Source organism: Aspergillus candidus (assembly GCF_002847045.1).
Source record: "Aspergillus candidus strain CBS 102.13 unplaced genomic scaffold BDW47scaffold_1, whole genome shotgun sequence".
In the NCBI taxonomy this organism is placed as follows: Eukaryota; Fungi; Ascomycota; class Eurotiomycetes; order Eurotiales; family Aspergillaceae; genus Aspergillus; species Aspergillus candidus.
The window spans coordinates 610,239-637,016 of NW_020194006.1; the positions used below are offsets into that span (position 1 = coordinate 610,239).

The window sequence follows — 26,778 nt, forward strand, 5'->3', positions numbered from 1 at the left end:
ACTTGCTGTTCATTTCCCCACGGTTTTTTCTTGTAACCTTCTGGTAAGCTTTTCGCTACATCATTCTCACTTGAACCGTTTCCATCGCTTATATCTACAGGGTCAACGTGGGCCTGACCTGCCCTCACACGCTCCCTTCTTAACTAAACGACCATCTAACACATACGAAGCTGCTACTATATACTGTTGAGTATTGGATATATGTATTTGTTTTATATCATAGTTTGTTATTGCTTCTATACATTAAATCGATTTTAACGTATAGTGGCAGGGCTCCCTCTGGATCCCCGGCCCCAAACCGCCCAAATCCACCCCGGATCAGGCGAGGACGGGGACCCAGAATCCGATCGGGGCCGGGCCGTAACGGGCCGGGAACTAGCTAGGGTCAAAGTCTGGCGGGGTCTGCCACGATTTGGAGACCCTGAATTAGTTTGCTTCAGTCGGTATGTATCACCATATTACCTACTCATACTGGATTATATAAGCTCAATATAACTTATCATGCGTAGAAGCTTCATACAATAGGCTTGTATTGTTTTGCTTATAGACAAAATCTATATATTCTATGACATAGACCAAATTCATAAGATTATATACTAGGTAAGCACGGAGTAGTCACGACATATATATCTCGATATAGTAAGAATCGCCAACTTTCATCCACGGCAAGGTACTCCCACAACGCCATTATCTTTGTTATGCTAGCATTAGTACAAACATTCTTGTGATGCATAGGCACAGGGCTGGGGCGATTTCGTTCAGGATTACCAGTTTTGTCCGGAAATAGTCGGGTTATCTCGGCGGCTTGTCATCCACCGAAGTGCGGTAGTGATTTGTTCAAGATCAGCTCAAATGAGGAGTGTGCTATAATGGGTACAGTCGACAGGATGGGTCAGATGACGGTGGTCGTTAGATTGGCCATCGTTCCATCACCAATCGCCCAGTGACGAGTCCTTTGCATGGGATGAGGTATAGATAACACAGCGTTTGGAGTTGTTGCTATAGAAGTAGCTCACCATAGAGGTGCTACTACTGTAATAAGTTCTACTGCAAAGAAAGCGTATGTATAATTCCCTTGCTTCGGTACAAACTTGTGGGGGATAGTGTCAAGCCAAAATGCTGAAAGCATATAAATAAAAGCAAGTAAAGGAAACAACTCAGAGCGAAAAAAGTAGAAGAAAAACATGAAAGTCAAATCAACATGGAAACACATAGGAGTGATTCTTCATTCAAAACCATTAAATCTCCGCCACAATAGTCGTGTCAACAAGATGCATGGCTTCAGAAAACTTGCAGCTGGGGTTGGAGCAGAGGTCTCGCGGACAACGGTGTCCAGAGATACAGTCCACATCCCTACAATACAGATCTTCGTAGCAGGGGGACAGCCGGGCCAGATATGCCAGATCAGTTTGTTCTTGTGCTTTCAGAGCTGGGCCGTGTTTGTGCGCGCACTTATCACCGAAGGGGCATGATCCTAGGAGGTGATACTTATTACACATTTTCTTTCGCTTCAGGGAATCGACATTCGCCTTCGAGGAATACTGGGCTGGTCTATCGATCCGGTGGCCTCTTACATTCACGCATATTGGCGGACTGACTCGACGAGGCCTTGGTGCTTGGGGTTTTGTGCTACTGGTCGAGGGTGATGGCGTAGGCGCCAATTTTGCCGCCGACGCATAGTTGGGGGTGGGTGTCTGTGGCGGCGTGATGACAGTGTGTTGGACCTGAGAGCCAAACGACACCCTCCTAGTGGGTTTTAGCTTGCTTGATAAGAAGATCTCATCGAACGAGGTTGTTTCAAAGTCGGCGGCTAAATCCTTTATCTCGTGTGCAAATGGTGGTCCCCTGACCAGCGAAATGTGTTTCGACCCGCGGTGGGGGCCAAGGATGCGCGCGTAGCCGTTGTCTGCGGAGGCACAGAACACAATCCGCCGACAGTGGACGTCGATTATGTTTTGCTCGAAATGGGCTGTAAATATTGGAGGTTTCTATGAGCTTTGGTCTTTCGGGTCCACTGTGGCTGATTTGAAGCACGCACCTCGTAGTTTAACATCAGAGCATTCCTTTCCATTCCCAGCGTCCACGAAGTTACACAGCTCATCTGCTTTATTGAATCCATGGATAAATGGGGTGAGGCTATCATTCGCAGGAATTATACCAGCGTCACGATAGGCGTTGGTCAGGCCTTCCATATTCGCATACACATAAACTCTGTATCGGATGTTGGAGGGGGCTTCGGCGTCAACGTCTTGAAGGTGTGCTTCAACAGCCTGGATCAATCTCCGGGCAGCTTCATGGCCTCCTGTCTGCCCACCCTGAACGTATTGTTCACGAAACTGAGATAAAAGTATAATTAGCAAGTGATAAAGTAATTTGGTCTGTGGGCCAACCTACATTCATTCCATCCCCATCGACCAGCACAGAAACATAACTCAATCTAGCCTATATATCAATGTCAACGTTTCCTCCAATCTAATGCACTAGAAAAGGCCGAGGAGAGAACACGTACCTGCTCTCGACGCATATAGTTAAGCTCAGTTTCAATCCTTCTGTTTTCATTATTGAGTAAGGCAATATGCCTCTTGTCATTGTCAACACCATCTTTTTCCTTTTGTAGCTCGTCATGGAGAGATTCAACACGAGAGAAGAGACACTAGCCGACTCATTTAATTAATATTAAGATTGTCAGCCCGAGTCTCCCATTCAAGAGCCACATACCTGAATAATATCATCCTTACTCTTCTCCACCGAGCATATCTCCTCATACTTCTGCTTCACATCATTAATGTCTTCTAACATAGTGGCAACTAAAAATAACCCAATGAGAGTTCAGTCACGTAGAATGAACACACAACAAAAAGTTGAGAGGCATGGACATCGAGAGAAGCCATCAATTTATCAATATGGAGGGTGACAGTCACTCTAAATAGCGATGCAGCGTGCCACGTCAGGCTAGCGGCACGTACATACCTCCCCCCAGTGGGCGGCTCGCTCACTGCGGCACAGTCCGCGCGGGCTCTTCATATCCAATAGATATTTCTAGTACACCCCTTTGCAGATCGCCAACTTCCCAAAGAAGGCTGATTGGTAAAGATACTGAGCCAGTATGTACTGCTAGGTGGCTCAGCCGTCGTGTTGAATCTGAGGTTTTGTGAATGTGAAGATGATATCTTTTAGGCAGCAACTCACGGGGCGCTCACGGATACGGCCACGAAGTCTGCAGAGAGAACAACAGAGTACTGTATCACTCGGTGCATACTTCCTGAACGGCATGCAACACAGTGCAATAGGTAGTAGTAGTATTGGCTTGGATGAGTTGGCGCTTGCTTTTCTTAGCTTTGACGCGGACTAATATATCAGCACCTACACGTAGAAAATACGACATCGCTTGCGTTGGTGTGAGCATGCTTTGTATTATATAGGACATTTGCATAGCTTGAAAGTGCTGTGCTCTCTGAGATTCCATGAGTCCATTTCAATTTTATTTAAATATGAACTAAGTCTACCCTCACGGTTAGGGTGTTAGGAAAAGTCTATGAAAAGCTACAGCTCAGCCATATGTAAGAGAGCCACACCGTGCTCCTCAGTACGTTATATTCTCTCAAGACCGCTACAAGACCAATGTTTGGTAAAGGGCTTGGTCTGACTGATATACCCAAAATAATCTTTGTTTGTCTTATTAGTGCAATTTTATAGAAGATATCGTTGTAGTGTAAGCCTAGAAATCTGGCGTTGCAGACTCGCTGTGGGTTGGAGACATTCCCGGAATCTGTAAAGTGATAGAACGAAGGAAAAGGAGAGAAATTGTTTACCTTTAGTATCTCATATGAGGCGGAAATCATTGTCCCGTCAATTTCCCCTTAATTCAAACTTCTTATATACTAGGAAGAAACCGCGGCTTCGGGGGCTTTAAAGAGTACAACCCTTTTTCTAAGACGGCTAGGATCATCGTTAAGGCCTCGCTTACTGGAGGTTCCCATAACCCTATAATCATCTGATGACCTACCAAATAGTGGTAGTATCTGGAAAGAATACTGACAGGTTAAGTATCTACAGCTTTGACTATCTAGCTATTTTGCAATATTACATTTTTATTAGGGCAGTTCAAAAGGCACAGCGATTATATCACTTTGGCCTTTTACCCGACTCTCCATTCTACCTAGCTCGCCTGATCGGATTAATCTTCCATGTTAGAAATCATATAGAGAAACGAGAAAGGCTATCAATTCAGTAGACTGCCAACCTAGATCAAGTGATATCGCTAGAAGAGTACATGTTTGACTCCTGTCGATAAAATCTTGTGAGATTAATTGTTTAATCACCTAGTCAAGCTACTACAGACCTGGACTTATTACAGTTGAGCACTGTTTGACCAATGAGAATGAGGGTGTAAATGCCTTTTAGTCATATTTTCGGTGAATTTGAGAGTTCCTCTGGACATAAATCCAACTCTATTCCATTATCACATGTGAGGAAAGTCAGAAGTTTTGATATTTACTGGTTTTGTCTCGGCCACTCGCTGTCTGGAGAAATACTGACGAAATTACAGTATGATCATAGCGCCAAGTTCAGGGTGAACCCGTGGACGGAACTGAGGCCGAGCGTGTAATACCAACTCTTCCATGCAAGATACCGATCTTTAAACAACCCCTCCCCCCCAAAGATCATTGCATGTCTTTGACGCTAGGATCCTGCAATGAGATTCATGGCCAAGATCGTATCTAGGTACAGCATCTAGCGCGGGGCATTAGCTGATCGACACAATTACCGAGGTTGATTATCCCCACACATATGAATCCTGACTCCGCACAACCAAGATCGCATATAACAAGCGCACGATCTCCCCAACCCATCCAATCCTCTCAATTTTGGTACCCAGATCCACACCACCCCCCAACATCAACACCGCAACAATGGAAAAAGCATGGGCACAAGTGGTGGAGACCTACTCACCCGCAACCATCGAATTCGGCGGCACGCTCTTCATCCAAGCGATGTTTTTCTGGCTCACAGCGTTCCTCTACCTCGCCGTCGATATTCTACTCCCCAGCTTCGCCGCGCGCCACAAGCTCCAACCACCCCCCAAGCAACCAACGACCGCAGACATCATCCACTGCGTCAAAGTCGTTGCCGGCAACCAGGCCATCTCCACCGGCTTCCACCTCGCGCTCCTCCACCTCGTCAAGCGCGGGGAATCCTCTTTCCGCATCCCAACATCGCTCCCCACGCTCCCCGAAATGGCAAGAGACATCGTCCTCTGCCTGCTTATGCGCGAGGTCATGTTCTACTACAGCCATCGCCTCCTACACACGCCTAGGTTCTACGCGCCCATCCACAAGCAACACCACCGCTTCGTGGCGCCCATCGCGCTCGCCGCACAATTCGCCCACCCAATCGAGCACATTGTCGCAAATGTGCTGCCCGTCTCGCTGCCGGGGCAGATCCTGCACTCGCATATTCTGACGTTCTGGGCGTTTGTGGCGCTGGAGCTGGTCGAGACGGCGACTGTGCATAGCGGGTTTGATTTCTTCGGTGGACGCGCTAAAATGCATGATTCGCATCATGAGAAGTTCAATTTGAACTATGGAGTGTTGGGGCTTTTGGACTGGGCGCATGGGACTGATAAGTTGAAGTCGCGGGATGGGAAAATTAGACAGGAGTGATTTATATTCTTGTGCTTTAGGGGATGACGTTGACAGTGGGGGTGTATGTTTGTTGGTGATACCATGTATATATTGTGCTGGGACTAGGACTATGCCAGTTGAGTCCCACGTTACACGAGTTATAAGAAAGGAAGCAAAATTCCTGTGCTCTTTATCTTGCACAATCCCAATGTTGGAGCAAGAATCATGATGAGAGATTAGGTTACTACAAGTGTCTCATGTCCTTGTATTCTCTTAGATTCTGCTACAGCCCGTAGTGGAAAAAACTTCATCTACCCTAGGTAGAAGAGGCATGTCGCTAATAAAGCATGCAGTATGTAAATGCCTCAGGCAGCAAGTAGGGAGTACTGTATGTCACACTAAGTATAAGGTTACTTATGAAGCACAGTGTCATAAGTAGTAATTATTTCAACACTTCTCACAATCCACCTTTTGCTCCCTCTCCGCCATAGTGCTGCATCACAGACATAACAGAATTCGCAGCATTATTGCCATCTTGACCCCTAGCTTGTGAAAGACAGTATCTACATACCCACACAATGTGTGACATACCCCCATGTCCAAAGTTTCCCAAATCCCTCAAAGAAAATGACACGGGAGAGACGTCGAGACAGCGTCAACCAGCGCCTGACTATTCTCCTGAGGAACGCTGGCCTCGAGCACCCTTCCAAAGAGGGTATTGCTTTGTGTACGGAACATTGATGGATCCACATACGCTTTCTCGGGTCTTGAAATTGTCAAGACCAGGCCCGGTTATGCGTCGTGCTAAAATTAAAGGCTATGAGACTAGGCTTTGGGGGCCATACCCTGCTCTTCTTGATGGAGAGCAGCCTCGTTCGGTTGATGGTATGGCGTGTGAGATCTTATCACGTACTCAGCTTGATCGACTTGCGGAGTATGAAACTGACATGAATCGTCTAAGAACATGTCTGATACAGCTTTTGGATTATGATGATGAGACTGGGATACTGTTGAAGGGGTTACTTTCGTGTGGGATGGACGGCTTGAGGAGCTACGAGAGGGTACATTTGATCTGAAAGAATGGAAAAAAGAAAACCAGTTGCGAGATCTACATTGAATTAGATTGAATAATGGGGGAGGGATTGGAGATGGAAGTCCTCAACCGTGCCCAGGTCTTGATGAAGCGTTTGTTGCGTTGATTGAAATCATGTTCTGGAGCGCCATTTAGATCACATATGTTGTAGCTTTCTCAGAATTAGGTCCTATGCCTTTCCGTCAAGCTCATACGCCCTGCACATCACCTTCTCCCCTGTTCTCGGTGCCTAAGCAGGGCTCCGGTAAATGTATCCCGATTTTCCTCGGAGTAGCCCCTCGAGGACTCACGAGCAAAGGTGCAAGCAGTTTTAGACGCGGAGGGTTGATATACCAAGTACTAGCTTGGAAAATAGCTTCATTGAATTTTCTTTTGCCCTCTATTACCTTAGTACATAATTTATTATATAATTCTATTTGTAGTTGGGGTGGCTGTTGGAAGAAATTGGATTATTATACATATTTTCATGGTCAGGCCGCTTGTACGGATATCTCAAATAAGGTGGTGTAGTGGGCGAAAGCCTCAGTAACCCGCCAGTGTGGGAATAGTAGAAAGCTGTTGAGTTGAACATCGCATGTATTATGATCCATATCGGTGTACTTGTAGTGATCTCAATGGTGACGCGCTGACTTCATAGTACATCACTGCGCTTGTCCAGCGCCGACAATGACATGATATTGTAATGACATAACCGATGTCTTATAATACTGAACCAGTGGTGTTATCACGAGATTGTGAACTCATTCAGGTCTGGGATAGGGCTTGGTCAGTCACTGTTGTAGTCACTGCTTATTTCGGCATGATACACCTAAACTTCCTATTTCGGCATGATACACCTAAACTTCCTATTTCGACTGGAAGTAACAGGGGTTTCTTTTAACTTTTATCCTTATGTTTGTCCTATCCTTCAATTTTTAACTTCAATGATATTCCAGTACACTATAAATAACACCACTGGTATTAGATCATCGAATAAAGTCGGCCATCCTGTCTAATGAACCTTGCAACATCTGCTGCCTGCGAGCTAGTTCAATCGCCTTGGGACTGGCTTGGTGCAAATCCCACGCCATCCCTAGACGATACCATAGCCAGATCAGGTGCTTTGTCAGATCCACCACGCCACTCCATTCCGATAGTCCTTGGGGAAGGTATGGTGAGAATTATGGTTCCCTTCCCCCAGAGTAGCAACCCCGAGAACATATACGTTTCGCGCGCTGTGAGCCTTGGAGTATGGCTGGTCTCCGGCCCACGGGCTATGCGCGAGAGAATTAACCAAATACGTCAAGTGCGTATTCGTCGTTCTTCGTACGAAGAATCCATAGACGAGTCCTCCCTTCCAGCCATTCCAGCCGCAATGGGCAACCAACGCCGGCAGAGCCACGTTGACGCAGAAGTACAGAATGAAATAGGTTCGCGGCTGCCACATAAATAGTAGAAGCCTCGTTGGGCATTGTATGGATCACGGTCTGTATCTGTTTATCGGTGGTGAGCGCGGTGGTGACGCGCCCACCATATGATAGACCACTGAGCCTGCCCAGCACCGACAATAGCGAAAAGATATTTCAGCGGTGCGCATGCGCTGTATGTTCTATGCGACCAAAGCCGATGGTAGCCTTGCGTGGCTCTTAGCTCGCTAGGATGAGCATCGCCTTTTGCGGTATGGTACTTACCAGCGGCGATACTGAAGCCCGCTGCCACGGCCAGAACGAATGCCAGTAGCATATCCGCTTTATGCAGAATTGAAGCTTAAAGCAGGCTTTGATGGCCGAGTCAACGGGGATTCTGACCCCACTTTCTTGCCCTTGCTTCACCCCTTGCGTCTTCCAACGAATCTTCTTCTGGGGCACAAGGCATGTCTTATTGTATAGCTATCTTCGCTGGCTATTACAGATTTACATGACTTTTTTGGTGGTGCTTCGTATATCCGAGTACTCCGTACGGTGCAGTTGCATGCTTCGTGCAATAACACTTCTGAAAGAGTTGCATCTGAAAGTGGTTGGTCTAGCCTTGAGTTTAATTTTCTCTAGACTTTTCGTTTAGCATGGCTCATATGACGAACTAGAATTAGGTAGAACTGTCTTTGATTAGCTCTCCTGGGAGATTATATCCCGAGGCCAAACACTATATTTGCCGTGAACACACGATGCCATGTAAATGGTGCCAATCGCAAAGCACTCGTTTGTTGATTAATTGTCTTATCTTATCGCTGACGTCATGTGACTAGACAGGGGAATCGCGACCCACATCGACTCTATAGTTTGTGTTCCAGCATTGTCTCCAACTACGCAATCCCCATCACACTATCATGACACTCCATAGGGCCGTATTTTAGCCAAAAAGAAAGAAAGAAAGATACCATACTCCAAAATGGGCCACCCCACCGACCCCCCTCCGTCCTACGACCAAGCAACCGCCAGCTCTTCCAGTCCGAACCACGAACCTATCCCGCCGCCCACCCATCCTAAAGGCTCACCACCGTCACCACCACCGTCACTATCATCACCAATCGCCGACTCTCCTATCCCAGATGCAATATCCTATCATAGTCTCCAAGCATCCACGCGCAAAGCCATATCGGCAACCCTCTCCCCAACCCTAAGCCAAGACGCCTGCACCCTGCACGACCTGGTGGCGACACAGGCGCGCCAGCCACCACGCCCGCATCTGACCGTGCGCGGGACGCACAACGAGATCCGCTCGCGGCCAGACCGCAAAGAAAATGAGAATCACGCAGTCCTCGACTTTGACTTTAGCGTCGACTTGACGCCCTATTTCCTCGCTGGTGCCACCGAGCCGGACGACTGGTGGCAGGAGCTGCGCGTTGTGCGCGACGGCGATGGGACGCTCGCTTTTCGCGGGGGGCGGATTAGGTCGCGGACGGGCTGTGCGCAGAAGCGGGATAAGAAGCGGAGGAGGGGCGTCTCTGTTGAGGAGGGAAGGGGGCAAGAGGACACTGTTCGGTTGGTGGCTGGGGATGATGATGATGATGATGATGATGATGTTGACATATCTGGGGGGCCAGGTCTGATGGGCTGGTGTGAGAGGTTCTGTTGGGACGCGGCGGGGGTCAAATCGTAGGTTCTCTCCTTCTGCACTACCCCTCCCTGACATTGGGCGTGAAGACCCCGCCTATTGATTGATTGAATCTATGCTAAGGAGTTAGGTTCACATTCAAACGGCGCATTGACGGCTTCGACGCCTCCGCGGTACGCTCCGCACTTACGTCCCATCTGCGCACGCTCAACTACCAAGGCAACATCCACATCTCAATAGAACTAACAAACCGCTCCTTCGTCGTCTACTCCCCGCACTGGATCAACCAGCTGCGCAACACCGCTTTCATCTACTACCTCTGCGTGATCCTGCCGCTGTGGATCCTCGCATGGCCGATCATCTGGCTGCTGGAGCGACGCTACGAGGTCGCCGAGGCGCGGTGGCTTTTTGCGCGCCAGGACGGTCCTCAGCGGCTGTGCGTCGGCGGCCGCGACGAGGCACACATCGCGCAGGATCTGGCGCCCGTCGTGACGCAGGCGGCTTGGGAGCGGCGGACGGATGGGCGGGTTCTGACACCGCAGGAGATTGACCTGCTGAGGCGGCTGGAGCGGGAGGGACGAGAGCGTGGTGGGCGCTTGCTGGTCGTGAATTGGGATCAGATCAGTGGGTGGGGGAGGGATTGCACGATTGGCGGGTAGACTGTGTTCTTATATGTAGGCTATCATTGCTCTGGTTGGAGGCTTTGGCCTAAGGCTGACCAGCGTATAGACACGGCGTTATTTAACTTGGTAGATTCAACCCATGGAGCAGACAGATGTATAAACTTAGATGACCATGTATATATATAGACATATAATACCAACAGAGCATAGCTAAACGCAGGCCGCTACGAAGGGTAAAATGGAATGGAAATAGTTACAGTTACTAGTCGACAAGGCGGTCAACGTAGACACGAGATGGATGGATGGATGGATGGACACGCCCTCAGGATCGGACAGCGGATTTTGGAGTCCTCCGATGGTAATTCTAGAAAAGACAGTATGGATTCTGTAGGCTGCTGGACTCGTTGATGGAATTTTGTCTATGAAACTCGGGCGTAGGTGGGATGGCGGGCGAGGATCCTTGGCTTGGCCCTCGTCATTGTTGCGGAGAATACCGTCTTGACATTGGGAAGCGAGGTACGGAGTATGGTGTATGGAGAGTGCGGAGTAATGCCCAGTGCATATGGAGTTCATACACAGTGGGACGGGAGCAGCACCCAGTGAGGGGAAGTCCTTTGAGCATGTGGTGGTGTGTAGATCGCACTCCTGTTCTATTCTGTCGTGCCTAGGGTTACAAGGTACGACTGACAACACAAGACGCAGCGAGCAACTAGTCAATTAGTGACACTACTCGGGCAAGGGGTTAGTCTCGGTCTAGATGGACCCACACCATCAGGCGAGAAGAAAGAAATCATTCGGTTGCTTCTGGCCACACGCCACGAAACAGTCAATATGGGCGGGCGGGTTTAGTACAAGGCTTATTTGGACGGACTGGCATGGGGGTTCTCCGGTTGATATTTGGGGAGACTGGGCGAAATTTGTGGCGGACGAGAAGGATCACTATGCGTGGTTATTCAGGACGGAGGACTGATCTATTGGGTGGATTAGGGCAAGCGCTTGAGGCCGCCGGTGGGTCATCTTTACTCAATGAAGGATAGTGCTGGGTCTAGTCGACCTCCAAGGCCAGTAGGGTACCCCTAATTCACAGACTTTACCAGTTTAGGAGACTGAAAGAGATCTGCGCAGAAAGCGAATTCCGAAGACTTGACTGATGGATTTACAGCAGATGGGTAGCGTAGAAACCTCATGAAATGTGACTGTCCAGTTATGACGGATGTGATGGGTCGCACGGTGGCTGGCCAGCAACGCAACCCATGGATAGAACTCGGTCGGATCCTATTTTTAGCGAGTCCGATTCATTTTCATATTTTCGAGAAAGGGCCGGCAAGGGCAAGGGAAGGGCTAAGGGGAGAGATGAACAGGCACGCCAAGAGCCGAGAGACATGGATGGGATTGGATGTGCTGGCTTTGTCTTAGTTGAAACACCATCAGATCTTGTCTTGATTGGTAGAATGTCTCGCCACGTCTGGACCGGATGGTTCGATCTATATATAATTTACATCCCATGTCGGACAGGAGAAACTTGGTAATATGTGTGATGTGTGTGTACGATGTACAATGCACAATGCACAATGCACAATGTTGTTTCGACGCGTCTGCAACCCAAATCAAGTCGAGTGGAATGCTGGTACACCGTGGCAAAAGGCAGCAATCTCAATCGAGGAGGGGAGGCAGGGATCGGCAGGTACCAAGAAGGACCAAGGATCAAGAGAGACCAAGAAGGAGCATGGATCCTCCATCCTCTACTCCACTCTGTAGCTGGTGGGGTTCCTCCTTGAAAATAGAATGACCACAATAATCATTACCCAGTGAGGTGGATGATATTGGGACTGGTGGATAGATATGAATAGTACGGATAGACAGCAAACGAACAGTACCACAATACCCACACCCCAGACAACTGTCTGGCCCAATCATTCCCCACCCCCTCCAGCTCCGGTCCTTCGCTCAAATAACTCCAAAAGGACCATCGCCGCATTCCTCCCCGTATCACCCCTCTCATTGGGTTAACAGGAATCCACCTCGAGCCGCGACGTTGCCGATAGATTGGCCACCTAACCCTGGCGTCGATCTGTTGCCCGAAAGGAAGGAGATCCTTTCTGGTGATAACTTTCAAGCAAGATGACGAGTCAGTCCCCTTGGAAAAAGTCCCTTTGTTTACCAAGAATACCAAGACAATCAAGGGGAAGGGAGGAAAAAGGGCAGGCGAATACCGGAGGAAATACAGCGTTTTAAGTGCGCCACGTCCTGCATTCACGCTTTCATTCTTTCTTTCCCTTCTCTTTCCTCCCTCTCTTTACGCCCTCTCCATCCTCCCCTTCTCGTCCTTGCGGCCCTGTCTCTCCTTTCCTTCCCTATTTTATCTTTTTTTTGCCATCTTCCCAGTCACTCGTTCAGACTACTTAATCAATTCTATTGTACCCCGGGTTATTACTACCTTCTAATTTTATACCTCTACTCTCTCTCCAAATCAGTCACTCCAACAGTTTATCGGTCCCACATTGATCATGAAGACCTCTGCTGTTGCGACGGCGTTGGCCCTCGGAGTTTCCTCCGTCCTGGCCGTCCCCTCCACCCCCCTCCAGGCTCGTGACGACGTGACCCCCATCACCGTCAAGGGTAATGCCTTCTTCAAGGGTGATGAGCGTTTCTACATCCGTGGTGTCGACTACCAGCCCGGTGGCTCGTCCGACCTGGCGGACCCCATCTCCGATACCGATGGCTGCAAGCGTGACATCAAGAAGTTCAAGGACCTCGGCCTGAACACCATCCGTGTCTACTCCGTCGACAACTCGGCCGACCACGACGAGTGCATGGAAGCCCTGGCAGATGCTGGCATCTACCTGGTGCTCGACGTCAACACCCCCAAGTACTCCATCAACCGCAAGAAGCCCAAGGAGTCCTACAACGACGTCTACCTGCAGTACATCTTCGCCACCGTCGAGAAGTTCGCCAAGTACAAGAACACCCTGGCCTTCTTCTCCGGTAACGAGGTGATCAACGACGGCCCCTCGTCGTCCGCCGCCCCCTACGTCAAGGCCGTCACCCGTGATCTGCGCCAGTACCTCCGCGAGCGCAAGCTCCGCTCCATCCCCGTCGGCTACTCCGCCGCCGATATCAACACCAACCGTCTGCAGATGGCCCAGTACATGAACTGCGGTACCGACGACGAGCGCAGCGACTTCTTCGCCTTCAACGACTACTCCTGGTGTGATCCCTCGTCCTTCACCAAGTCCGGCTGGGACCAGAAGGTCGAGAACTTCACCGGCTACGGCCTGCCCCTCTTCCTGTCCGAGTACGGCTGCAACACCAACAAGCGCGACTTCGGCGAGGTCGAGGCCCTCTACTCCGAGAAGATGACCGGCGTCTACTCCGGCGGTCTGGTCTACGAGTACTCCCAGGAAGACAGCAACTACGGCCTCGTCAAGGTCGGCGACAAGGTCAAGGACCTGCCCGACTTCGACGCCCTCAAGAAGGCCCTCGAAAAGGCTGAGACCAAGGGCGACGGCGGCTTCAACAAGACCGGTGGCTCCAACCCCTGCCCCGCCAAGGACGGCCCCAACTGGGACGTCGGCGACGACAAGCTCCCCGCCATCCCCGAGCCCGCTAAGAAGTACTTCAAGGACGGCGCCGGCAAGGGCGACGGCTTCAAGGGCGACGGCAGCCAAAACGCGGGTACCACCTCGGAGGGCGATGCCGAGCCCGGCTCCGGCTCCAGCTCCGGCTCCAGTGCCTCCGGCAGCGCCTCCCCCGGTGCCGCCGCCGGTCTGAAGGTGCCCAGCCTCAGTGTGGCTCCTTTCTTCGTCGGAGCGGTCACCCTGGTGTCGACCCTTGTCGGTGCCGGTCTTGTCCTGCTTTAAGCGTTTCTTTTTTCGATGGTGTTGTTTGCGGTAGTCAGTGGATCTGTTTGTCGTTCCCTAGCTGGCTTGTCTCAAATGCAGGCGGGGTGAAATAGCATATTTGTACAGTTAATTGATATGTTGCTAGCTCGCTAGTATACATTACTTTTCCATGAAGGCTTTCATCGTAGCATTGTCGATTACTTGACACCTCTGTAAATGCAAATGCAAATGTAACAGTATATGGATGGTATAACATGATAGACCCACACGGATCGAACTGAGTCAGTTCAGATCTGAAGTGATCGAAGTGATCTTCATACATGAACACCTCGGGACGTTTGATCCTGTCTATCCTCCACAGTCCACATATGATGTGCGTGATGGACATGATGATCATGATCAACCCCTGAATACTACATGTAATAACCTTATTTTTCCTTAAAAAATTTTTCTGATTTCTTCCCCTATTCCCCACCCTATGGTTTCCTCTCTCCTACACAACACCATCTGTGTGTGGTTTTCGTAGGCTACATATTTGACTTACTATCTGTTGAACTATGACTATGAGCCAAGTGTATTGATTATTAGTACTTCGCATAAATCATGAATGTCGACCCCAGGTTTTTTTTTTTTTTTTTTTTTTTTTTAAACTTGACTCCATTCGTTTCAATTTTTTCTTTTTTTTTTTTATCTCTCAAAACTTTCTCAATCCGTATCCAATTTAACCAACCTTGCTGTGCTGTACTCGCTCCATCGCAGAAACTTCCGATACTCATAATTTGCAGAATATTGCGTTTTCGTTTTGGAATGAGAAGGAGTATGTGTTTTTTTTTTTTTTTTTTTTTTTTTTGAAACTATTCGCAACATTCTCGTAGCTTCAATATGCATCGGTATCATCGATATTTTGGCCGTTTTTATCGGTTGTAACCCGCTTAGAGAGGAAAATCCCTAATTGACCCATTTTTCCACACATATCCTAAGGATTTATTATCGGGTATCACACCCCGAGGCGTTGCCAACCATACTACTCAGTATTGTACAAGGTCAGAATTTTATCAAGGCCAGTTTCTCCTTATTCGAGATTCTCAGACGCCCCTGTATATTGTCACAATGTCAAGATAGCTATCAAAGGGTATCAACAGAGCTCAGAAGTGTCTAGATATCTTTTGTAGCCGAGTGGTGTCCTTTGCCCCATATATATATAAACTACTATGCGCGAACTCTCTCTGCGCTCACATGGCGTCTGTAGTCTAACGTTGACCTCGTACGGTAAATAGCTGGCTGGCTGGATTTGTCCGGTCACAGGGGTGCCCACCTTGTGTGACTGCTTTGTATGTACGTAGCTAGCCGATGCTACTATTGATGAGCTCGTGGACAAATATATTTGTTTCTTGAGAGAGTCCTGATGGTGGTGTTGAGATTATTGAGTGACGGGGTTCATTTTTTCAGGACTGAAATCTGGCTATGGTTGATATACCTAGTTCGCGATTTGCTGTCGCGCTGGTGGGTTGGATAGAGTATTCTACCCAAGACTTGGTGGATTGCTGTTTGATGGTATGGAATTGATGGACACAGGTGGGGGAGGGGTAGGTTAATGAGAAGAGACGGGACGACAAAGTGGAAAAGAAAGAAAGAAAGAGAAAAAGAGGAAGAGCCCAGAGTATACCTGAAAAAAGAAGAAAAAGAAAAGCCTCGCAGCTATCAAGCCACCAGACAGCATAAGCAGCAAACGCACAGTCCACCCGGTGGTCCCGCCCGTCACTAGCGATGTCGCTCAAGCTTGGTATGACACAATGAGAATATACGACTTCAATAGTATATCACGATAAGAAGGGGAAAGATTATGACGATATTAGCATGACAAAGAGAAACCAAAAAAAGACACCATCCTGAATTGAGGATCCCGTCCAACACACGGTAGAAAGAAGAACCTCGTAACCGAGGATCGAACGGTTGGCTAGATTAATCCCGCAATCACCTGGAATGACGACGGGACTTTGGACTGTGGACTGTGGACAGAGGTTTTAGGTAAGAAGTTCGCTAGTTACTTAGCTGTCAGGAAGGAGCTGGTCTTCACCACCTGCCTGATCTGGATAGGGGTCTCTTTCAGCCGTGCCAATTCATCGGTTGTTGATTGCAGCATGTGGCGATGGTAACCCGACTTGGTATGGTTAGGGTTGCAGGTGTCAAGCTGTCAAGCTGCTCAGCCACCTCCATTTTTGCACACGATGGGATTGTTTTATCGTGAGTTTTGGTTTTAGGATGCTTGCTACCTTTATTTGGCTGGAGCTTTGGTGTGTAGCTGTCTATCGTGTTATACTACTACCTACTGCCTAGTTGTATGATCCGGAGTAATAAAGTATAGCTAAGCTTCACCAGCCACAGTCAGTGCTTTTTCTTTTTCTTCTTATTTCTTTTTCCATATCAAAGTTGTAAGAAGAAGAGAGATCTTCTACCTTATAGAAAACAACCCCTGGTACTGAAGGTACATACCAAGGTACATCCCCCGGCTAACCAGGCAGCAAGATTACCGACCAGCAATCCAGCCCCACGTCAAAAACAACCATTAAGCTAAGCAATCAAGTATGAGGGATTTGCCCGACTAAACCAGCACCAAATGAAACCACATGGAAAATGCCGCATCACCACCAAATTCCCCTCCCCGACCAGATCATTCTAGCCTCCCGTGTGGCTGTGTAAACGATTCTCCTTCTCCCCTGTATGTCTGGCCATCACCAAATCGGAATATTCAATTTTTCGATTTTGAGGAAGAGAAAAAATAAAATTTTTTTTTCTCCATTTCCCACCGCGGTTGAATGACGATGTTGTTTTCCCCCTCTCGTGCTTTTCTCGTCGGGGTATAAATCCCCATCATGGGGGCCCCTTGGACACCGGGTATCGAGTTATCCCAGGTATGCTCATCGACGGTGAAAAGTGGGCCTGTGAAGCTTGCGTGCGCGGTCATCGGGTGACGACATGTAAACATCATGGTATTCTTCCCTTCGTTCTTCTCTTTCTTCCATTATTCTTTTGGCTTCTTGATTCCCCTGATATATACTGGAGACTAACAAGGACGGATTCGGAGTGAAGACAGACCATTGACGAAGATCAACAGAAAAGGCCGCCCGTTTTCGACTTGCGCCGTCTGTAACCTCACTCCCTGTCCGACCCCAGATGATCATGCTCGGCTCAGGCGTGCTGAAAAGGTATCCCTTTTTTTCTTCATTCCCGTCAATTGCGCAAATCAACCGAATGATTATTGACACTATTGCCCAATTGACCAATTGGACCGAATTCAAACTAATAATCATCAGCAACGATCCGACTCTCTACCCCACATGTCAACCACCCCTCCCGCCCGCGTAAGCTCCAGGTCCTCGCCCACCCATCTCGTCCCCATCGCCCCGCGACCCCCGACCACGCAGTCGCCATCCCCCAACAGCAGCCTTCCCCCGCATCTTCATAGACAGCAGCATCTGTCCCCCGCGAACCACCATCACTCGATGATGTCCGACGATCCGACCAGCACGTTGCTCCCCGCGTCGACCGGCGCAGACCTCAGCTACCTCATGTCGTCTGCGGCTAGTGCGGCGCCGTTGTGCTCGATGGCTGATCTCCCGGGCATGGTGGCGTTGGCGGGTGAGGATGCCGGTATGATGGATTTTGACGGGCTGGGGGAGGTAGATGCTGACGCGTTTGGGGAGTTGGTGCTGGATGGGGATGTTGATGTTGGGGCGTTGGGTGGGGATTGGGGTTGGTTGGGGGAGGGGTCTGTTTAGACTACTATCTACTTGGTAGTTGATTCAGGTCTGGGAGGGTTAGGGGGAGAAAATGATGAGGTGAAAAGGGGGTCATGAGTGATGATTGTTATGGTGAATTATGATGATGATGAACATGATGGGTGGGTTGTTTGAATTGGTGTTTCTTGTTTTTGTTTGGTTTGGGTGGTGTATATACTTCTGTCTCTTTCTATATGTTGTGGTAGGTTTGTATATATGGTGCGAAAACGGTGCAATGAGTGGTTGTTTGTTTCGAGCATTCGTCACTTCTTGGGTTCTCTGCATCGGATGAAATCATGAATAGAATGAGAACAGACCGAGAGACTTCAACTCGCATATTATTATTCTTCCTATTTTCATTGACAAGCCAGGAATGCGAATTGACAGCTACTAATCATGAGAATGGCTATTACCTAAAAGTCTAATTATTTGAAAGGATAAACCCCCAACACAAGAAGAACAGACACCACACTCTATACTATCAATTTGTAGTACAAGAAAGCAAGGTCAGATTTACCACACAGTATAAAGCCCTAACCTTTTCCCGAATGAAGAAAAAGAGTACCTGACTCGCCAGTCTGCGCGGTTTGTTATGACGACATGTTCCAGGTACACAAGCGGGGAAACGGATTATAAATTTTACTTTGATGGGAAGGTATTGCAATGGGCCTGGTTTGAGACTCTCTACAGTCTACCGTCTATACTATGTAATATATGAGCAAGTGGAGTATGATGAGTCTCATCGACTGATCGACAGCTCACGGTCCACGCAATCGATCATTTCACTTTCCTAATTGATCGTTAGCGTGGGGTTTGTGGTCCACTTTGCAGTATATCTTTTCGAGGGGTTTGTATCGGCTGAATGTATGTTCTAGGGCTTCCTGACGACACCCCTCGATGCTATACACTCAGAGAACGCCCGTTCCATGGGCCCTTGGAGTTAACTCGCTGCATCTGGTCATGCATTATTCTCCGAGGAAATGGACTATACATGTTCTTAAAGCCGATAGACTGTTCCCAGTTTCGACAGATTGTATCCGTGTGATAGTAAAGATGAAGTGAACCCCATATGGGACTGACAATCATAATAAACATCAAGTAGCCATTAGTGACTATCTGGACTCCATATAATACATACCATAGGCGATAAATCTGCCCAAAGCCTATAATGACCAATGTCCAACAGTTCCCCCCCTCAACGCCGAACCATCAACACGATGATCGGAAAAGGAGTCCGACTGGACAACGCCAAAATTAACCCTCACTCTCCCGTCATCATTACCTATGGCTTCTAGAATACCAGGGGCAACAGATAATGATGACACGCTGACGATTATACCCCTCTTTTGAATATGTGCTATTTAAGAAGCTAAAACGCCCACTGCTGGGGCTACTCTTCATCCCCGGACCATCCATCAACCCTAGCACTCTATCAGGCCCACCCCGTCAAACAGATACAGCTAGATCCCCGCAAGATCTGAAGCTATCATGACTATCTGTCAAACACTCCGATCCCTGTGGCCGTACGTACAAGGCTATACCATTTCCAGTTGTCTGTCTGTCCTGTCAGTTACTAACCATAAGCCCTAACTCGGGGGGTGAACAAAACCAGCCGCAGGAAGAAGTCATACGTGTTTGTCTCCCCGATTTATTAGTCTGCTATTCCAAGCTCTTTCATCTTCTATCCTTTCCACTACGTGTCTTCTCTTCCTTCAGACGTATAGAAAGTACGCGTATATATTGACTTCCCCCCCTCTCCCCAACCAGCCTCCGATACTCTCCACCCTTCGACGAAAAGTCCAAAGCCTTCGACGATAGCTCCTCCGTGTCGACGATCTTCAACACCAAAAAGAAAGGCCTGCCGTACCCACCCGAGGAGAAACCTTCACTCAGAGTAACAGTCAAACGGCCCCTCCTAACGAGGGACCCCGTGGTCACCCAACGCCACTACGGCATCTCAGTCAGAACAAGCTTCGACGAGAAGATCCACAACGAAGAGGACAAGTCGTGGAATTCCCTTGAGGAGCGCTGGGATGCGGTCAATCAAATTAAATGGCTGATTGGGAAAGTTCGTCTTATCTTCCCCCCCCCCCCCCCCCCCCACCTTTTCTCTTTTCTTCCTCTCCTCTCCTCTCTCTGCCTATCGTCTAGCCTAGCCCTGGGTTAGTCCGGGCTGTGTGTATCGGTTGATGACGGCTTGACATATTATACCATGTTATGCTATAATACATGTTACCCACGTACATGCAGACACACAGCAATGCTGATATCACCTCCAGAGCGAGTATCGCGAGATCGAAGCGGTGACTACATGCGCACTGTACCGAACCTGGGATGAAACGGGTCCCGCGAAAATGCGTATTCGGGTCCACGCCTTCGAGGGGAAAATCCCTCCTACGTGTCTGGGGTCTGCAGGTGACTCTCCCCCTTCTTTGTTTTCTACCTCTCTTTCTTTCCCCCCTTATACTCTTCCTTTCTTTTTTTCCCGCTGTTGTTGAAGATCTGAATATAACTTAAGACTATCTAGGCTCCATGGACGCCCTCGAGCAGGGCGAAACCATCCTGGAAACTGTCATTGACATCGGCGATAGGCTGGACTCGCCCAAGCTCGTCCCTTGTACGAACTCCGAGGGCGTCAAGTATGATAAGTTCCATCATAGAGCGTATATGATGTTGCTTGATGGAGGGAAGGTCAGGATTGAGTTTCGGCATGACGGTAGGGTGTTTTTTAGTGCCGATATGGATCAGTAGTGGGCTGGAATGGATTGGAATGGATTGGATTGGATTGGATTGGGTGTGTAGTGAGCTGGTTGGGGTAATACAATGGTTTCCTTTTGAGATTGGTTTTTTTTTTTTTTTTTTTTTGTTTTGTCCTACTTTGCTCAAGGTTGATTTGTTTCACGTTAGCTTAGCTAAGATGAATCACTGCCATGATGATATTTCCACTCCATTTCTATAGACAAGCCTCTGTCGAGGCGATGCGACATGGACACCTACTGCAGATAGCAGACGACACGCCATTCAACCATGCACAGGATGATCCAATTGAAACCCTCAAACAGACCAGTGCTCCAATGCTCCCCCATGCCTGATGCAAGCAAAACAAATCACGTATACCAACCACCCCCCAGTTCACATCTATACCTCCTGGATGTAGTTGGCGGGCACACTCTTGGTCGCCCCGCCGCGCTCGACGTCTGCCCATCCGTCGCCAGTATCCCGGTTGATTAGCACGAACCGGTCTCCCTCCGTCATGCTCCATTCCATGTCGCTGCGCGCTTCGTAGTCGTATAGCGCTTCCACGTATTTGAGCTTCTTGGCCCCCCGCCGTGGGGCTACCGCTGGTCCGACCTTTTTGCCGATTGCGCTGCTTGCTAGCGATGCGGATGAGTTCGAGTAGACTGAGTCGGGACGGTCGAGGTGGGGTGCGGGCATGGGAGATGACATGGGTGCGACGTCCACGTAGGATGCGGGGACGAGGCCTTCTTGCGATCCGACGCGGACTTTGATCCATCCGGATCCGTCTGTGTTCGTTAGTATGTGGTAGGTGAGTGGGAGAGAGGGAGCGTACCGTCTGGCTCGATTATAGATATGCTTTCCCCTTCTTGAACGGTAACCTCGTCGGGTCCGCCGGCTTGGTAATCGTATACCATTTTCCCGCGTTGGGTAGGCCCCGGTGAATCCGCCACTGGGGGCGGCGGAATATACTGCGTTGGGGGCGGGGCGAGAACGCGCCCCCGCTTGGCGGCTGGAGGTTTGGTCTCCTGGATTGGTGCCGGGGCTGGCGATGCGGGTTCGCCCGGAGTTAGCGCTCCTACGTTGGACATAGACCGCTGGGCGCTGGCGGCGTAACCTGAGCTGAGCGAATTCATCGTGTTCTGTCGCGTGAGAGACGGCGCCACGGAGGATGTGCTTGGTGATTCGAGGTCGACGACCGGCGTGGCACTGGCATGCTCTTGTCGCTCAGCCTTGGCCTTCTTCCGATCTTCCTTGCTGAGCTCGCCTGGGCATTCCGCCGGCACCTTCATCTCGCATTTACTGTGACATGTGTATCCGCAATCCCGACAGTCGAATCCCTTGGCTGATAGACCCCATATCCGCTCCCCGCACAGATCGCAATTTGTTGGGATCTTGAACGTTTGCGATTTGAAATTGTGGTTCCTGGCTCCGAGCGAAAGATCGCCCACGGCTGACATGACGGTTGCGGTCTCCACCTCTACCGTGAGCTTCTTCCGCTCCACGTCGTGCAATGTGCCCTGTAATAAGAAGATGGATCGGACCACCTCCACTTCGCTTCGCGTGTCTTTTCCTTGCTGGACGTTCTGCCGGACTCGTCGCACGCCATCCACATCGCGTCGCTTCTCGTCCGCTTCGACTCGTAAGTCGCGCACCTGTGTCTTGCTCTTGCTGAGGAGGTTGCGCAGGAACACCTTGGCGGACTCGTCCGTAATTAGTGCATCGTCGTCGTGCCAGACAGGGCTGGGCTCGAAGGTGAGGTTGGGGGGCTCCGTCGATTGCGTGGCGTTGTGTCGCACGAACATGAGCGAATCGAGGTGCGGAAGATTCCGCGGAATCTCCGTGAGTAGTTTTGACATGTGATCCATACTACGCGATAAATACGTCTTGTCAAGTTGCACCGCGAGTGACCATAGAGAGTTGAGCTTCGTGACTCTAGTCTCATTCAAGTCTTGTAGGCCCTATCTGGTATTAGCGGGAAAATCCCAGCGAGGTAGTCCAGAGACATACGTCAAGAAGCTCCGGGACATATTCGTGGTAGAAGCGCTCTTTGAGCTTGTTGGTCACGTTGATGGTGATCAAGTACGTGTTCTGATACCGTTAGCATGCGACATGGCGCAAGACAGAACGGCGACCCAGTGACCAACCTTGACATTATTCATTTCGAGGATCTGCTGCTGGTATGCAGCCTGCGACTTGGGCTTGTTGTGGTCAAACGAGCTCTCCATCTTCTTCCGTCGGGTCTCGACTTCCTGGCACGCGCCGTCATACTTGCCCTTCATTTTCTTGAGATCGTTGTACGACGCGTCCCGCTCCTTTTCAAGTTTCCCGTAGAAATCGACATGACACTTCCGCAGCTCCTCATATTGCGTCGCTGATTGTTTCATAGGCTCTGCCACCTGCACCACCAGATCCGTAGCGTACTGATCACGTTCCGCCGCGTGGGCTTCAACCGCCGTCAGTTGGGTAGTCCATGTCGTGAGGGAAGCGCTTTCGAGGGAGCCAGGGGTCATGGTTGGCGTGTCGCCGACGCTCAAGGTGCTGATCTTCTTCGCTTTGCGATCGGAGTATTTTTTGCAGAGACCCGTCAGCTTGGCTGCATATTCCTTCTCAATGGCGCTGCGTTCGCGGTAGAATTGTTGGATTTCGTCCAGCCATGATATTCCGTGTGAGACCTATACAGAGAGTCATGAGCATAACCCCTGATATGCGACGTTCCTCCAGGTGTCGTGTGGTGGGTGGACATACCCAGTGGTTGACGGGTTTAAAGGCATCCTGCCAAGCGCATGCGGTTAGTTCTAGTAGCACACCAAGCAATGGGAGAGACCTACCTTGAGTTCGGCTCCAAAGTGAGGAGGCACATCTTGCGTGGCCATGATCGGGTGGGGTACCTGAGGCCACGGCGCATCAGTCGGTTGCTCGGGGCCGTGAGACAGGCGGATAAGGGGAGATTCAGGCAGGGACAATTCCATTCACTTACCTCCCACGTGGGTGCACCTGGTCGGGTCCGGTCAGCCTGTGCGACAGAATTGGCTTATGCGATGCGACTTGGGGGGAGACAGCGCGCCAGATGTAGGAATATGGCGGACAAACAACCAGCAGGACCACCTATGTATCAATCAACATGCGGGAGCGGGGAAGATGATGCTCCTGGATAGCAAGGATGGTTTCGGCCGGACGCAGCCATGACAGTACCGAACAGGGAAATGTCAAATCGCATGACGCTTACAGAAGAAATGCTGAATACCGCCAGAGTACTCATGGTGTATTTATCGGCGGGCAAAGTACGGTAATTTTGTATGGTACTGAAAGGAAAGCAATTACGTCATTTGTTGTGTATTTAGTTTACATATTCTTGTAAGACGGCCCACCGCCTGCCGCATTGAGCTCCATCTCATCCACGCGGCAGGATGCCCGAACAGGACTAGCGCCTCTAAACAGCGTGGGCGGTCAGTCTTTGCCTGGTTTTTCCATCGTCATCTTTGACTATCCCATTCACCTTCTGCTTTCCTCTCCACTATCTGTTATTTCCCTGGTCTCTCCTTTTGAAGATTGGCATATTCGAGTGCTCTTTATTGGGCTAAATTCATATCCAATTGCTGCTTTCGTATCCTCCCACCTCCTTACCACAGAAACCCCGCTGCAGCTGCAAGCGATTGGCTACCCCGCGTCGTCTCCTCCTATCTTGACGGCCCTCCTACGCCTTCAATCCTCTACCAATCATAACGCCACACTTTCCCCCCGTCAAAGCTTCTACGATGGCATCGGAGCAAGCATCGGAGGCTCCTGCGGCAGGCTCTCTTGCTGACCGCATCTCCAAGCCTGATGAAACCCAGCCTGAAACCAAACCTGAAGCTCAGTCCGAAGCCCAGCCCGCAGGTACGAACGTCCGGTCATGAATCGATTGCGCCTTCGATCTCTTTCGCATCGCAAATCGCTAATCGTCCAACAAATAGAAGATGCTGAGAAGTCCGGCGAGGCTGACCAGACCGATGGCGCCCCCGCTGAACTCGGCGGGTCTGACCTGCAGGAACCGGACTACACGGTCGAAGTCAAACTGAGCGATCTCCAGGCGGATCCCAACAACCCTCTCTTTTCCGTCAAAAACTTCGAGGACCTTGGAATGTGAGTCACCTGCGAGGCTTCAACCACAACAGCAATCTGACGTAACCGCGATGAACAGCGACCCTCGCATCCTGAAGGGACTGTCGGCGATGAACTTCCGCAAGCCTTCGAAGATCCAAGAACGTGCCCTGCCGCTGCTCCTGAGCAACCCGCCCAAGAACCTGGTCGGCCAGTCGCAGTCTGGTACCGGAAAGACCGCTGCATTCGTTCTGAATATTTTGAGCCGCTTGGACCTGACCTCGGAGAAAGCGCAAAAGACCCCCCAGGCTCTGATCTTGGCCCCGACTCGCGAACTGGCGCGCCAGATCGTTGGGGTCATCCAGGTCATGGGACAGTTCCTCGAAAACCTCATTATCGGCACCGCGGTGCCTGCAGACAGTGATAGCCGCCCGCGGAAGCTTGAGTGCTCCGTTGTCGTCGGTACCCCCGGGACCGTCATGGATATGATTAAGAAGCGCATCATGGTGGCCAGTGGACTGAAGGTTCTGGTGCTGGATGAGGCCGATAACATGCTCGACCAGCAAGGCCTGGGCGACCAGTGTATTCGTGTCAAGGGGTAAGTTTCGTCCATCCTGGTGTGGGAATTGGTAGACTAAGCGCTCCTAGCCTGTTACCACGCACCATCCAAGTCGTCCTCTTCTCCGCCACATTTCCCGAGCACGTCCACCAATATGCCTCGAAATTCGCCCCTGACGCGAACGAAATCACGCTCCAGCACGAAGAACTCACAGTCGAGGGCATCAAACAGCTGTACCTCGACTGCTCCGACGATGAGGACAAATATCGCAACCTTGTGCAGCTGTACGGGTTACTTACCGTCGGCTCTTCGATCATTTTCGTCAAGGTTTGCTCCCTTACCCCACCCACGTATATTGTATTTCTGACCCGTATAAGACTCGTGCGTCTGCGCAAGAAATCGAGAAGCGCATGGTCGCAGAAGGACACACCGTTGCCTCCTTGACCGGTGGTATCGAGGGTTCGCAGCGTGACGCTGTCATCGATCAGTTCCGAGCCGGCCAAGCCAAGGTGCTAATTACGACAAACGTGCTGGCTCGAGGAATCGATGTCTCCACGGTCTCCATGGTCATCAACTACGTAAGACTCCACCAACGATTCGGCACGGAAGTCAACCTAACACTTCTCTCTACAGGACATCCCCGAGATCCATCAACCCGGACGCCGTGAACGCCAGGCCGACTTCCAGACCTACCTCCACCGTATCGGTCGTACCGGACGATTTGGCCGTGTGGGTGTCTCCATCTCCTTCGTCTCCAGCCGCGACGAGTGGAACATGCTCAACCAGATCCAACAATACTTCAACACCACCATCCAGCGCATTGACACCAAGGACTGGGACGAGGTGGAAGACATCATCAAGAAGACTATCAAAACTACCCGGGCCCAGGGAACCTTCGGGCGATAAGATAGATCACCCCGACCGAATCGCATCATGTGGAGCGTGCATGTGTATTGTTCTCGACGATTGGAATCCCTCCCACGGGGGGGGGTTGGGAGGGGAAGACGCAGAGTTTCGCGATGGCGATCCAGTTTTTTCACGCATGAAGACTTTATGAGATTTCACTTTTCGACAAAAAGTCACTCGAGATACTTATTGTTAGATACCAGTTTCAATGTACTTGCCTTAGTCATGAGGTCCACTCTAGCTATACAGCTAAGGTAGCTATATGGAGTGTGAGTAATAGCTGAGCTGAGCTGTCAGTGCCAAGTCTAGACACGCATTCATTCATTGGTGCGTCCCATAAATCCTATTACAGATACTCGGGAGACAGGACGGATTACCTCATAGGCAAGCTGTGTGTACCTGGGGTGAAACGGTTTCTCCACTCTGGCAAGAAGGATGATATGGTTCTGTAGATAGCTTAGCTACGCGATACGAATTGCCACATTGGATCATCAGTATTG

At 50.0% G+C, this 26,778-nt stretch overlaps 8 protein-coding genes across 8 annotated transcripts; 5 read left to right on the forward strand and 3 right to left on the reverse strand.

Annotated features, from left to right (window-relative positions):
- Window positions 1–1,238: 1,238 nt before the first annotated feature.
- BDW47DRAFT_121698 (CCCH zinc finger DNA binding protein) lies at window positions 1,239–2,400 on the reverse strand (the record flags this gene model as incomplete). Its single annotated transcript, XM_024815684.1, has 3 exons — window positions 1,239–1,969; window positions 2,039–2,336; window positions 2,395–2,400. 3 exons carry the CDS (start codon window positions 2,398–2,400, stop codon window positions 1,239–1,241), a joined length of 1,035 nt encoding a protein of 344 aa, XP_024676608.1.
- Window positions 2,300–2,855, reverse strand: BDW47DRAFT_97457 (uncharacterized protein; the record flags this gene model as incomplete). Its single annotated transcript, XM_024820429.1, has 4 exons — window positions 2,719–2,855; window positions 2,510–2,653; window positions 2,395–2,442; window positions 2,300–2,336 (listed from the first exon to the last, which is right to left on the reverse strand). Coding segments are annotated over exons 1-3 (196 nt in total), but the record flags the coding sequence as incomplete, so codon positions are not given.
- A 1,696-nt stretch (window positions 2,856–4,551) lies between these two features.
- BDW47DRAFT_130385 (sterol desaturase family protein) lies at window positions 4,552–5,681 on the forward strand. The gene has a single exon (XM_024817088.1). It carries the CDS (start codon window positions 4,914–4,916, stop codon window positions 5,661–5,663), a length of 750 nt encoding a protein of 249 aa, XP_024676610.1. The 5' UTR covers window positions 4,552–4,913; the 3' UTR covers window positions 5,664–5,681.
- A 3,403-nt stretch (window positions 5,682–9,084) lies between these two features.
- On the forward strand, window positions 9,085–10,409 carry BDW47DRAFT_121700 (uncharacterized protein; the record flags this gene model as incomplete). The annotated part of the gene is made up of 2 exons (XM_024815685.1): window positions 9,085–9,791; window positions 9,881–10,409. The coding sequence occupies 2 exons, from the start codon at window positions 9,085–9,087 to the stop codon at window positions 10,407–10,409; spliced, it is 1,236 nt and encodes a 411-aa protein (XP_024676611.1).
- Window positions 10,410–12,737: 2,328 nt separating this feature from the next.
- gel1 (1,3-beta-glucanosyltransferase gel1) lies at window positions 12,738–14,390 on the forward strand. Its single transcript, XM_024820430.1, has one exon. It carries the CDS (start codon window positions 12,881–12,883, stop codon window positions 14,231–14,233), a length of 1,353 nt encoding a protein of 450 aa, XP_024676612.1. The 5' UTR covers window positions 12,738–12,880; the 3' UTR covers window positions 14,234–14,390.
- A 2,567-nt stretch (window positions 14,391–16,957) lies between these two features.
- BDW47DRAFT_97464 (putative Cu-dependent DNA-binding protein) lies at window positions 16,958–18,390 on the forward strand. The gene is made up of 3 exons (XM_024820431.1): window positions 16,958–17,205; window positions 17,306–17,421; window positions 17,530–18,390. The coding sequence occupies exons 1-3, from the start codon at window positions 17,130–17,132 to the stop codon at window positions 17,992–17,994; spliced, it is 657 nt and encodes a 218-aa protein (XP_024676613.1). The 5' UTR covers window positions 16,958–17,129; the 3' UTR covers window positions 17,995–18,390.
- A 2,480-nt stretch (window positions 18,391–20,870) lies between these two features.
- On the reverse strand, window positions 20,871–23,933 carry BDW47DRAFT_97472 (putative actin polymerization protein Bzz1). The gene is made up of 7 exons (XM_024820432.1): window positions 23,711–23,933; window positions 23,562–23,621; window positions 23,479–23,505; window positions 22,878–23,405; window positions 22,741–22,821; window positions 21,566–22,691; window positions 20,871–21,518 (listed from the first exon to the last, which is right to left on the reverse strand). The coding sequence occupies exons 2-7, from the start codon at window positions 23,604–23,606 to the stop codon at window positions 21,133–21,135; spliced, it is 2,193 nt and encodes a 730-aa protein (XP_024676614.1). The 5' UTR covers window positions 23,607–23,621; window positions 23,711–23,933; the 3' UTR covers window positions 20,871–21,132.
- A 555-nt stretch (window positions 23,934–24,488) lies between these two features.
- On the forward strand, window positions 24,489–26,278 carry dbp5 (ATP-dependent RNA helicase DBP5; the record flags this gene model as incomplete). Its single annotated transcript, XM_024815686.1, has 6 exons — window positions 24,489–24,609; window positions 24,687–24,855; window positions 24,914–25,411; window positions 25,462–25,699; window positions 25,750–25,950; window positions 26,006–26,278. 6 exons carry the CDS (start codon window positions 24,489–24,491, stop codon window positions 26,276–26,278), a joined length of 1,500 nt encoding a protein of 499 aa, XP_024676615.1.
- Between the last annotated feature and the right edge of the window lie 500 nt (window positions 26,279–26,778).